General features: G+C 50.4%; 1 protein-coding gene across 1 annotated transcript; it reads left to right on the plus strand.

The window, feature by feature from the left end:
• Positions 1-2,571: 2,571 nt before the first annotated feature.
• Positions 2,572-3,390, plus strand: LOC112415380 (divergent paired-related homeobox). The gene is made up of 2 exons (XM_024768306.1): positions 2,572-2,813; positions 3,156-3,390. Exons 1-2 carry the CDS (start codon positions 2,572-2,574, stop codon positions 3,388-3,390), a joined length of 477 nt encoding a protein of 158 aa, XP_024624074.1.
• The last annotated feature ends 9,271 nt before the right edge of the window (positions 3,391-12,661 follow it).

Below are 12,661 nucleotides of genomic sequence, written 5' to 3' on the forward strand. Positions count from 1 at the left end.
CGGCTGTTGGGTGGGCCCAGGTGCTGCCCTGTGTTGGTTTCCCCTAACCATACCCCACATCTGTACTTTGTTGCTTAAATAACTCCCTTACCCCATTTGACCATTTGGTCTCCTGCGGGGATCCTGGCTGATGCAGACACAGAGCCAAGCCTACAGGAGTCTTTAGCAAGAGGGCTCCTGTAGGTTGGTTTAGGTCAATCAAGAATGACGTGGGGGAAGGGCTGTGCCACAAAGAATGACGTGAGAGATTTTTGCTGGGCTGGCAACTACCGTGTCTCCTTTATCCATTTTAGGGATTAGGGCTCTAGGATAAAGCTTCCTGTCTTCTTTGACAGTTCACATGTTAGAAAAAAATTTTAATGGTGATATATTGCTTTAATAACGAGTCCTTAGGTTGTGCCAGGGACTGTGCCTTGGTACTTGACATGATTTAACACATTTAATTCCCACTACCACCCAGTGACGAAGGATATTATAATATAGTTTACTGATTGGAAACTAAAAGTTTAACTGACTAGCCCAAGGTCATGCAGTAACTAAGCGAGCAGAAGTCGGGATTCTAAGATCTCTGTGACCTCAGAGCTTGCATCTTTAACCACTACAACCATACTGTCTCCTTTATCGTACTTGAGATACTTCTGTCCACCAGGTGAGATGCTAGTTGCTTTACGTATATTGTTTCTAATTTACAGAAGAACCTCTCTACGTGAATGCACGTCACCATCATCTCACACCTGAACTCCCTCCTCTACTCTTAGGCATTCCTGGGCGCTCTCCTCTTATGAGGCCTGAACTTTTAGAAACATAAACTGGAGCAGTTGCTTCTTTGCTTAGAACTCTGCAGTGACTGCCTGTGTATCTTCCAGGAAGGTCCAAGTGCTTGAAGATCTCACAGACATCCAAGGCCCTGGTCCCTATCTACCTGTTTAACTTCACTCCTAGCCACCTCTTTGTGGAGTTCTGGACTGCAGCACACTGGCCTCCTTTCTGTTCTTCAAATTTTAATGACCAGCTCCCTCCCCAGTCTGAAGCTCCCCGAGGAGAGGGACCTGTGGCTCTGTATTCCCAATACTGGCAAATAACAGGCAGCTAGGAAATACTGTCCATGTATATAATGAATGGATAACTGAATGGCTGCGTGGATGAATAAATGAACCTTTCAAAGAGAGGTATCTCTAAGGTATTTTCAGAGGAAGAAATCTAGAGGCCAGGAAAGGCAAATATATTACTAAATGTCACTCAGCAGATAAATGTTCCATCTGGGTATCAAATTCAGATCTGAGTTCAGAGTTGGGCTTCTTCCACTCACACTGTCTCAAAATGACTGCTCCCACGAGTAAGTGTAACACCATCTGATAATGAAAATGAATCGACACCGGGAGAAAAGATTGACACCAGAGGTACAGGGTTTGCAAACACGAGGACACATAAACAGCAGGAACCAAAGTATCATAACTGGGAACTTTGACATCTGTGATCCCAAAATCCCTCAGGGAACGAGACCTGCTCAGGTGGGGAGGTCCAAGAGTGACAGATTTATAAAATCCCCAAAACGTGTTGGGGGTTCACATTAGAGGACCAGGCCTGTAATGGTCAGAGGAGCCCAGGTAATTATGTCAGACTGGTTCATGGTATGTGGGGGTCAGTGACCAAAGCAACCCAGGAATCAAGTCTTCTGCTGACCACCTTGAAAGATATTCTGGCCATGCATCCCACGGAAATGTCACTGCATCCAGGGAACTCGTTCTGGTCCTGGGAAAGAATCCATGCCTCTTGCACCCAGTGTGGGTGGGTCAAGGTTCAGCCAATGGTGGCAGACAAGGCACCTGTAAGCGCTCTGCTCAGCATGTCCAGCTGAACTCCCAGCCAACAGCTGCCCTGTGGGTGAGCCATCAACTCCCTCCAGCCCCGTCAAGCCTTCAGGTCAATCAAATCCCAGCTGACATCCAACGGCAACCATGGGAGAGACCGCAAGTGAAAAATCACTCACCTGAGGGAAAACAGGAGGAGGAGAAAGGCACGACATGGACAGGTGAGAGGGTACTGTCTTACTTCCCCACAGACAGCAATTGCCAACTCTGAACAAAATATTAAAAAACAAAACAGGGGGGCTTCCCTGGTGGCGCAGTGGTTGAGAGTCCGCCTGCCAATGCAGGGGACACGGGTTCGTGCCCCGGTCCGGGAAGATCCCACATGCCGCAGAGCGGCTAGGCCCGTGAGCCATGGCCGCTGAGCCTGTGCGTCGGGAGCCTGTGCTCCGCAACGGGAGAGGCCACAGTGGTGAGAGGCCCGCGTACCGCAAAAACAAAACAAAACAAAACAAAACAAAAACCCAACTATTTGAAGGCACTGGAGAGAAACCAGACACAGGCAGAAGTTGGAGGGGATTCAGCATTTTAAGGAATGGAAGACACTGGGAATTTCCTGGTGGTCCAGTGGTTGGGACTGTGCCCTCCACTGCAGGGGGCACGGGTTCGATCCCTGGTTGGGGAACTAAGATCCTGCAAGCCGAGCAGCATGGCCAAAAATAAAATAAAGAATGGACTTTTTCGCTTATTACTAGACCACAGCATGGAAGCACATCTAGATTACAGGGTGTCGGATCCAGACGACCTTTCAAAAGGAAAGTACCGGAAGCATCCAAAAAGGAAACAAACTATGTTCACGAGGAAACATTTGGCAGATTTGAACTCCCTTTTCAATAAAAATCCATACCCCACCCCTAGCCTTCAGAGAGAAATGGCCTCAAAAATGGACATACATCCAACAGTCCTGCAGGTTTGGTTCAAGAATCATAGAGCGGGGCTTCCCTGGTGGCACAGTGGTTGAGAGTCCGCCTGCCGATGCAGGGGACGCGGGTTCGTGCCCCGGTCCGGGAAGATCCCACATGCTGCGTCCGCGGCTGGGCCGGTGAGCCATGGCTGCTGAGCCTGCGCATCCGGAGCCTGTGCTCCACAACGGGAGAGGCCACAACAGTGAGAGGCCCGCGTACCGGAAAAAAAAAAAAAAAAAAAAAAAAAAAGAATCGTAGAGCAAAACTCAAGAAAGCCAAATACTGAGGATTTTCTGTCAGAACAGCAAGAAGCTCAACAGCCATTATCTGAGGCGGGAGGCAAGATCAGCTCTTCCAAGGGAAATATGGATACACCTCCCAGGTCCCCTAATGGTACCTCCCCTGCACCTCTGGTTTATATGGATCGTCCAATACCTTCCTTCCAACTCAGCAGGTGGCGCAATTTGAAGGCTGTCACAGACCATTCTCTTGGCCCCAAAATGGTCCATTTTGGCTACTGCCAAGACCTTAATATATACTGCCTCTATCCCATTTTGGAATCCCAAGCTCTCTCCACAAGCTTCAATTCTAATTCTTTTGGCTCTTTTTCGCCATAAAGATCTTAGAGAAGCTAGACACGGAAAGTCATCTATGATTTGTAATGATTCCCAAACAAGGGAATACTTTTCAGCAGTGAAAGGAAAAAACAAGATATACACAACGTGGATGCAGTTCAAGACCATTATGTTGAGTGAAAGAAAAAAGAACCCACACAACAGAGTACACAGTGTATAATTCTGGATAATTCCCACTACACGAATTTGTAGAGCAGGCAGGAAAAACTAATCTACAGCAGCCAGAAGCAGACTAGTGACTGTCTATGTCGTAGAAAGAATTGAGTTGAAAAAGCACAGGATGATGTAGAGGTTTCATATCTTTTTTTTTGGCCCCTCTGTATGGCTTGCAGGATCTTATTTCCCTGAACCCGGCCCACAGCTGTGAAAGCACTGAGTCCTAACCACTAGACCTCCAGGGAATTCCTCTCACGTCTTAAAATGTCAGTTACCTAAGTGTAAAATTCATCAGAGCACTACATTATATACTTGAAAGTTGCAAGAGACTGGATCTTAAATGTTCTCACCACAAAAAAGAAATGAGAATTATGTGATGGGATGGATGGAGGTGTTAGCTAATGCTATGGTGTAATCATTTTGCCACATATAAATGTATCAAATCAACATGTTGTATACCTTAAACTTAGGTGACGTTATGTGTCAATCATATCTCATTAAAGCTGAAGGAAAAAAAAACAATGGAACACACTATGTGAGATCAAGTTCATACGGCTTTTCCTCTGAGGATGCACCTCCGTTCGTGTGGCAAGGGACAGCTTGAACTCAAGCAGAAAAACAGTCATTTATTTATTTATTTTTTCGCGGTACGCGGACCTCTCGCTGTTGTGGCCTCTCCCGTTGCGGAGCACAGGCTCCGGACGCGCAGGCTCAGCGGCCATGGCTCACGGGCCCAGCCGCGGACGCAGCATGGGGGATCTTCCCGGACCGGGGCACGAACCCGTGTCCCCTGCATCGGCAGGCGGACTCTCAACCACTGCGCCACCAGGGAAGCCAAGAAAACCTGTCATTGACTTGAAGTATCAGACCCTAGAGTTCAGGGCGGCAAGAGTAGTTGGAAACTGAGAGGAGAAATCCTAATATGGAGGGAGCCCCAGAGAAAGAGGACCTAAGTCCGTATATAAATTACCCTTGAATCTTTAATGTACTGAAAGAAAAAGAAAACTGTCAACACAGAATTCTATATCCACTGTAAATATCCTAGAAAATTGGCAAAATAAGGTGGCTGCTCTCATTTCTGTCATTCAGCAAGAGTGGAGACAGGAAACGAGGAGGGCGTTGCCATTTCCTTTAAAGGACCAACTCATAAGGTGCTCAGATTGCTTTCACTCATTTTCATTGGCCAAAACATAGTGCCATAGATGCAGGGAAAGCTGGAAAATGTTGTCTTTAGTAGAGCACTCTTAAATCCACTAGGTAAAGGAAGAAGGGATAACAGATATAGAGACAGCTAGCTGGAATCTCTGACATCCAGCTTTATAGACAATTATGTGGTTGTGTGATGGCTGGAGCTGTGGCAGCCATCTTATGACCATGAGGGGAGACAGTACTGATACACTGAGGATGGAGGAGCAGCCAGATGGAAGAACCCTGGCTCTACTATGACATCATGCTCTCTAAACTGGCACACTTCAGTATAAATATTATGCGAGCCATGCATACCATTTAAAATTTTCAGTAACCGTGCTTAAAAAATATATATGAACTTAATTTAAAATATACTTTATTTGACCCAGTATACCCAAAATATAATTTAAATATATAATCAATGTAAAATTATTAATGATTTAAAATCTTTTAAACAGTAAATAAAAATTCTGTATGTACACACATCTGTTTCCTAGCTCTATCTGTACACACAGATGTACACACATCTGTACACACATCTGTACACACATCTGTACACACAGATCTGTATCTGTACACACAGATGTACACACATCTGTTTCCTAGCTCTATCCACAGAGAGTATAGAAGCAATGATATCCTTGTAGCAATCAGTTCACCCAGGTCTTGGTTTCTAAATACTGTCCTCCACTAAAAGGAACCAGAGCTCCTTGGGGAAATGGCCAGAGTTACAGAGATGAGGCAGGAAAATTACAAAAGGAGCCTGGGAATCTGATACCAGAAAGCGAGGAGGTGCTCAACAAATGATGGGGACACATCAAAAGGACATGAGCCCTCTTGAAAAGGTTCCCATTAGCCTCATCTGGGACAACTTGAGCATCACGATAAATGATAGTAAAGAACTACAATTATAAAATAATAACTCATGAGTCCATGTTGATATAAAGCCATTGGTAAATACATGAATCAGGAAGGGGAGGAAAGCTCTTCCTAACAGTAGAATGTCGACTAAGAAATGTGGAAAGAATGATGACATTAGAGGCTCACTATTTGGTAATGGTCATAATAGTAACTGTAAGGCAAACTCCAACAATGGATGCTAAAATGAATAGGTCAGAGTTTGAGAAGTAACAGGAATTTACATGGTCTCAAACTCTCTCCACATCCTTATTAACTACAAAGAGAAAAAATAGTAAGCATACAGTGGAGAAATGAGGCAGGCAACATCTGAAAAAAGAAAAATAAGAAAAATAAGAAGTCGTTAAATTCTGAAGGATATTTTATTCTTAGAGCACAGCTCGGCTTGTACTAGTTACCTTTCAAGTGCACGGTGGCTACATGTGATCTGGGAGCCATACCGGAAGCTCAGCTTAAATGGACCCTGCTGTTTGAGATTTCTCATCCTGTACAATAATAAATGTTCTCATTATTAAGGCACTTTGAGTTAATATTACTTTACTTATAACAGAATGCAATCTAATGACACCATCATACCATCACACACATACTGTGGGAGGATGAATTATGGCCCCCAAAGATGCCAACCCGCAATCTCAGACCTATGAATATCCTCTGTTACATGCCAAAGGGACTTTGCAGATGTAATTAAGATTTATGGACTCTAAAAGAGAGAGATTATCCTGGATTCCCTGAGTGGACCCGGTCTAAACACACGAGTTCTTAAGAGCAGAGAACTTTCTCAGGCTGGAGGTAGAAGAGAAATGTGGCAGGAGAAATGAGAGGGATTCCAAGCATGAGAAGGATTTGACTCACCATTACAGACTCTGGGATGTAGGGTCAATGTGCAGGGACCAGAAAGAAGTTGCAAAGAGCTAAGGATGGGCCCTCACAGCCAGCAAGGAAAAGGGATCTCAGTCTGACAAGCGCAAGGAACAGAATTCTGCCAACAACTTAAATGAGTTTGGAAGAGGATCCTGCACAGAGCCTCCGAAACAATCCAGCCAGCGACACTTCGATCAGCCTTGTGAGACCCACAGCAGGGAAATTAGCTGAGCCCACCCAGATTTCTGACCTGCAGAAACGTAAGATAATGAATTTGTGTTGTGTTGTGAGGCTCAGTTTGTGAGAATTTGTTATGGCAGCAAAGAAAAACCAACACACACACACACACACACACACACACACACAGTCCCACACCAAAAAGAGCATCTTTTCTTCATTGTTTATTTGTACAGTTTTTATAAAAAGTAGAAAAATAAACATTTTATGGGGTCTGAGCTTGAGAAATCACACACATAAATATAAAAAAAGTGACTTGGAGGCAATAAATTAAAAAAGGTTTTGACACATAAATAATATCGAAGATGCTGAGACACATTGCAGGTGGGTCTCTGGGGTCAGACACACTGGTCTCCACTGGCAACACATTTCAGGTCCTGGGTGAGGAGGCGGAAGAGGTTGAACATGACAGAGGCTTCGAGGCAGTCCCGGGACTCCTGGGGGCAGAGAGGGATGGCTCAGTAGCTCCCACGTCTGGGCTCCCAGCTGAGCCCAGCCATCGGTTTCCCCTCCCCGGTCACTCACCTTCTTCGGGGCCTCCTGGAGCCGGTGCAGCCAGTGGTGGAGGCGGCCCCGGGGCCTGGGGCCTGCTGTGGGCCGAGCTGGGACCTGTGGACAGAGGAGGGTGGCGTTGAGGGTGTGAGGCAGGGCCTGGGACAGAGGGGCACGTACAGGTGGCCAGAGCCCAGACGCGGCCCGGGTGCCCCGAGCGCTCACGCAGGCCTGGAGCTTGGAGTGGATGTGGTGCAGCGTGTGAAGGGGCTGGTCCAGGATGTGATCCGGGGATGAGTTAGCCGTGGCCTCCAGGACGTTCAGTGTCAGGGCCAGCTCCGCCTCCAAGGCCACGGGGCGCTCCCACACCTGAGGAGGAGACAGAAGACAGGTGAGAGTTGCACGCGAGAGAGAACAGGCGAGGAGGCACAGGTGAGGGGGACAGAGGAAGGGACAGTGGAAGGTGAAAGTCGGGGTCAGGTGAGAGCCGATATGGTTGGCTGAGGGGAAGGGGTCAGGGGACGAGTGGGGAGGGCAGGGAGAGAAGGACGTGAGGGAAGGAGGAGGTGAGGGGCCACCTGCAGAGCCGGAGCAGGGCGGGCAGGTGAGGGCAGGCAGGCCTGACTCCCCCAACTCACCTGCAGCTGCCTCAGGTCCCGGGTCCTGGGGAAGAGGCGGGAGCTGCAGTTCCAGTCCTTCTGCAAGAGCGACTCTTCCTAGAGAGCAAGGGCAAGGTCAGCCCACAGCGGGAGGGACGGAGGGAAGACCCCAGGGAGACTGGAGGATGGCCAACAACAGGAGGACGGGAGGTTGACTTCCAGAAGAACCGTAGAGGCACGTCCACCGCAGGAGGACAGGAGATCGCCCACCGCGGGGAGGGTGGAGGTCAGCCCAGTGCGGGGAGGGCAGGCCCACCTTCAGGCCAGGTAGCCTGGGAGCGCACAGAGGGAGGGGTGGAGGGTCGCCCACTGCAGGAGGGGTCGGGGGGAGACTCACAAAGGCATCCTTGGCCCTCTTGAAGGCCTGCAGCTCTTGTGGGGACAGAGACTTGAACTGGGCCATGTGGCAGCCCCTTGCCCCTGGGAGGGCCCCGAGGGGTGAGGGCACAGGAACCGTTCCTGTCCTGCTCGGCGCCATGGTCATCAGCACCAGCACCAGCGTGCAGCCGGGGGCCACGTCTGTGTTAAGGAAGGACAGAAGGTGAGGGGAGGGAGGGCGTCGCGATCTGCAGCAGATGGGGGATCGAGTGTCCGCTCTGAGGCTGCCGCCTGGGGTCTCTCAGTCTCCTCCGGCGTCTCTGACTTCAGCCTCCTTCTCTGGATCTCAGCTCGCTGCTCTGTCCGCGTCTCTGAACTTCCAGCTCCGTCTCAGGTGTAATTCCTGCCTGAGTTCCATGGCGCAGCTTTTAGCCTGTGCAGCTGGGCAATCCCAGCTGATGTAGGAAAAGTGAAAACACGGCTAGAGGCTGACACTGGCGACAGGGGAGGCTAGCGCTGGGAAAGCCCAGAGCGGGGCGGGGCCTGTGAGCCATGTGAGCTGCTCAGGGAAAGAGAAACTGACATGGATTCATGTCCCATTTCACCTCCAAGAAAGTCAGTAAGGAAGTCAAAATCAGGGCTGGGGCAGCTTCAGCCCCACACGGAGGGTCTCCTGCGCCGGGGCCCAGGCTGATCTAGGACTGGGGTGGGGAGGGGACAGAGGGACTTCCTTTTTGGCAGAGGCCCCAGTACAGGGAGTAGAGGGAAAAGGCACCTGTAGGAGGTGTTGCCATGAAGAGCCTGGAACTTCCAAGAGGGAGGCTGTCTGGGAGACGGCAGAAGGTCCAGGGGTGCTGCTGCGGGTGGCAGGGAGAGGGAGAAAGGCAAAACACTCGCGAATTCAGAGAGGACACCAGCTGCTCCCCACCCTTCCCCACCTGGTACCGATAGAGGCAGCGTGGGGGAGGTCGGGAGCCTGCACCGACCTGCTCTCTGTCAGGCACACAAGGACCCAGGAATAGGAGGAGGTGCTATGAAATTGAGCTGTGACCAGTACTTCGGGGAAATCAGGTGGGGTTGAGAAAAATGCCTTCATTCATTCACCAAGTACCTATTTGCCCTCCCACCCCAGCTTTGGGTCAGACCCTGCTCAAGGTGCCAGGAAGAGAGCATTGAAAAAAGAAAAGACATGAAACAATCCTTCATGGAGCTTTTTACTAGAGAGAGGTACAAGACAGTACCTGTCTGGGACACGGGGATTAGGCGTGTGGTATGTATTACGTTAGGTAAAGTCAGATAACGGAAAATGAAAGAAGTGAAGCAGGGACGAGAGCAGAGTGCGAGAGGAAGTCTGTATTAATAAGGTAATGAAATGACATTTGAGGGAAGACCTAAAGGAAGTGAGGAAGGGAGGTCTGTGGAGATCCGAGGGGGAGCCTTCCAGGAAAAGGGAACAGTCAGTGGAAAAGAGAAACAGAGACACGCCCCTCCTTCTGTGAGCCTGTACATGTCTCACCCTGTTCACAGAGGCTCTGCCACAATATGGTTTGTCTTCTGTGTTGCTGTTGTTGTTGTTTTTGGCCGCGCTGCCTGCAGGATCTCAGTTCCCCGACCAGGGATTGATCCGGGCCCTCGGCAGTGAAAGCGCAGCGTCCTGACCACTCGAATGGCAGGGAATTCCCTCACAACGTGCTACTGAATACTCATGGTAGCACCAAGGACATCCTGTGCTTTGCCTACATTGCAAATACAGAGGAAACTGCAGGGACTCAGAGGGGTTAAGAGACTTGCCCAAGGTCATACAGCAAATAAGTGGTGAGGGCAGGATATTAACTGAGTTCTGTCTGACACCAGAGAGTAACCACTACACTCAACAGCCCCAGTGTAGCTACATCTCCTGACTCGGAGGTAATGGACGTCTCGAACAGAAGGTGTGGAGTCCTTTTGACTATTACTCCCACCCCCTCTTTCCCTCATTCATAATTCCAGGGAGAGGGTGGACCAAAGTCCTCATTTGGGAATGTCTCTGAGCTCTGATACGTAACGGTTTTTAGAAATTTTTTTATTGGAATATAATTGCTTTACAACGTTGCATTAGTTTCTGCTGTACAATGAAGTGAATCAGCCATATGTATGCCTATATCCCCTCCGTCCTGGACCTCATTCCCACGCCCCCACCCCACCCATCTAGGTCGTCACAGAGCACCGACCGAGCTGAGCTTCCTGTGCTCTAGAGCAGGTTCCCACTAGCTAGCTATTTTACGCCTGGTAGTGTATATATGTCAGTCCTACCCTCCCACTTCGTCCCACCCTCCCCTGCCCCAACTCTGTCCACATGTCCATTCTCTAGGTCCACGTCTCTATTCCTGCCCTGCAGATAGGTTCACCTGTAACAGCAGGTGGACTTCCCTGGGGGCCCAGTGGGTAAGACTCTGTGCGGGGGGCCCGGTCTCTATCCGTGCTAGAGGAACTAGATCCTGCACGCATGCCGCAACTCAGACCCAGAGCAGCCAAAATAAATAAACATGTTTTTTGTTTTTTTGCTGTACGCGGGCCTCTCACTGTTGCGGCCTCTCCCGTTGCGGAGCACAGGCTCCGGATGCCGCAGGCCCAGCGGCCATGGCTCACGGGCCCAGCCACTCCGCGGCAGGTGGGATCTTCCCGGACCGGGGCTCGAACCCGTGTCCCCTGCATCGGCAGGCGGACTCTCAACCACTGCGCCACCAGGGAAGCCCAATAAACATGTTTTCTAAAAATAAAAGCAACAGCAGGGATGTGCCCAAGTCACCTACCAGTGTTCTTTCTGGTCAGTTTCTATTAATTGCATCGGCCTTACATCAGGGGAGGAATCCTGAAAATTGACAGATTATCTCAAAATCCCCCAACATCATACTGTTTCTCTTAGAAAGGAAGTTCAGGGGAGTGCTTAGGAGCATGGGAGCTGGAGCTAGACTCTGGGGCTCAAACCTGGCTCTGACCCTCTCTAGCTGTGTGACCTCGGCAAACAGGCTTTGCAGTTGGCCACGAAGATTGCCCATCCACAGATGCAGACAAATTATAAAAGTGCAATTGTTCTGCACTTACGTGTGTGATTATTTAATGGAGACCAATCATTAAGGCCATTCTGTGGCTTCAGCTGGAAGCTTCAGAAACATTATTTCAATGTATAGGACTCACTGCAAGGGAAGTGTAACAATGCCATGGCATAAATGAGTAAACTGAGGCTCAGAGAGAAGTAATTTGCCCAGACACGCAACACTTAAGGGGCAGGGGCAGAACTGAAACTCAGGTCACCTGATTTCCCTGTCTCAGCATTTTGTGCTGAACAGCCCCCCTCAAGATGATCACGGAATAAACAACCCACAGAAATGCAAAAATAGTTAATAATTCGCAATTAATTAACAACAGAAGACAGAACGGCAAATACACACAGGAACTTCATAAATACAAAACACGTTTAAGTAACGGAATTCAAAAAACCACTTATCCAGAGGACTTTTAGCCCTTTCACTACCCAGTCCCTCAGGGAAAGAGACTTCCCCAGCGGGGACGTCCAAGAGTCACATACTCATGGACTCGCAAAGCGGGCACTGAAGGTTCAAAGCAGGGCTGGGGCCTGTCATGAGACAGGGCTGTTCCTGTAACCACAGAAGTAGAAACTGGTCCACGGTACGTGGTGGTCAGCGACCAAGGCGGACACGGACTCCAGTCTTTTCCTGCCGGCCCGGGCCCTGGAAGATCTTAGGGCAACGCATCCCGCGGAAATATCGCTGCTTCCGGGGGAACTCGTTGTGGTCTTTGGGAAAAGGGCGCCTCTGGCACCAGCGCCGGCGGGTCCAGGCCGAGAGACCCGCCTGGTCCGATGGGGTCACGGAGGAGGGCGGCGTCCGCAACCAGGCGCCCCCAGAGCTTCGGGTCCCAGGCGGAGCCGCGGCGGGATCACAGACAAGGACCCGAGTGCGCCACCAGCCGCAGGTCCCACGCGAGCAGGCGCAGGAGGTTGAAGATGACGGTGGCTTCGTGGCACCGAGGCGAGTCCTGCAGCCCGGGAAGGAGGCGGAGCGGGGCTGAGTCAGGGATCTCCTTCCCCGAAAGACCCCCCTCCAGACCCTCACGGCTCCAAGCCGGGCTCCCGTCTAGCCGCTTTCCCGCCTGCTCCACGCACAGCTGTGCGAGTTTGGGGACGCCTCCTGGGCCGCCGCAGGGACTTCCTCCGGGAGCCTGGCCGGACCAGCTCGAGCTGGAGGGAGAACAGGAGGTTAAGGAAGGCGGCGGGGAACCGAGCCTCCCCACCCCTCCCCCTCCCAGCCGCAGACCAAAGCCCGGATTTGGGGACACCGAGAGGACGTGAATCGTGTCTGCGCCCGTTTCTGGCCTCATGGGACAGATTCGCAGTCGGGGGGCCTGGCCTGGAGACCAGG

Source organism: Neophocaena asiaeorientalis, unplaced genomic scaffold (assembly GCF_003031525.2).
Source record: "Neophocaena asiaeorientalis asiaeorientalis breed wild unplaced genomic scaffold, Neophocaena_asiaeorientalis_V1.1 scaffold629, whole genome shotgun sequence".
Classification (NCBI taxonomy): Eukaryota; Metazoa; Chordata; class Mammalia; order Artiodactyla; family Phocoenidae; genus Neophocaena; species Neophocaena asiaeorientalis.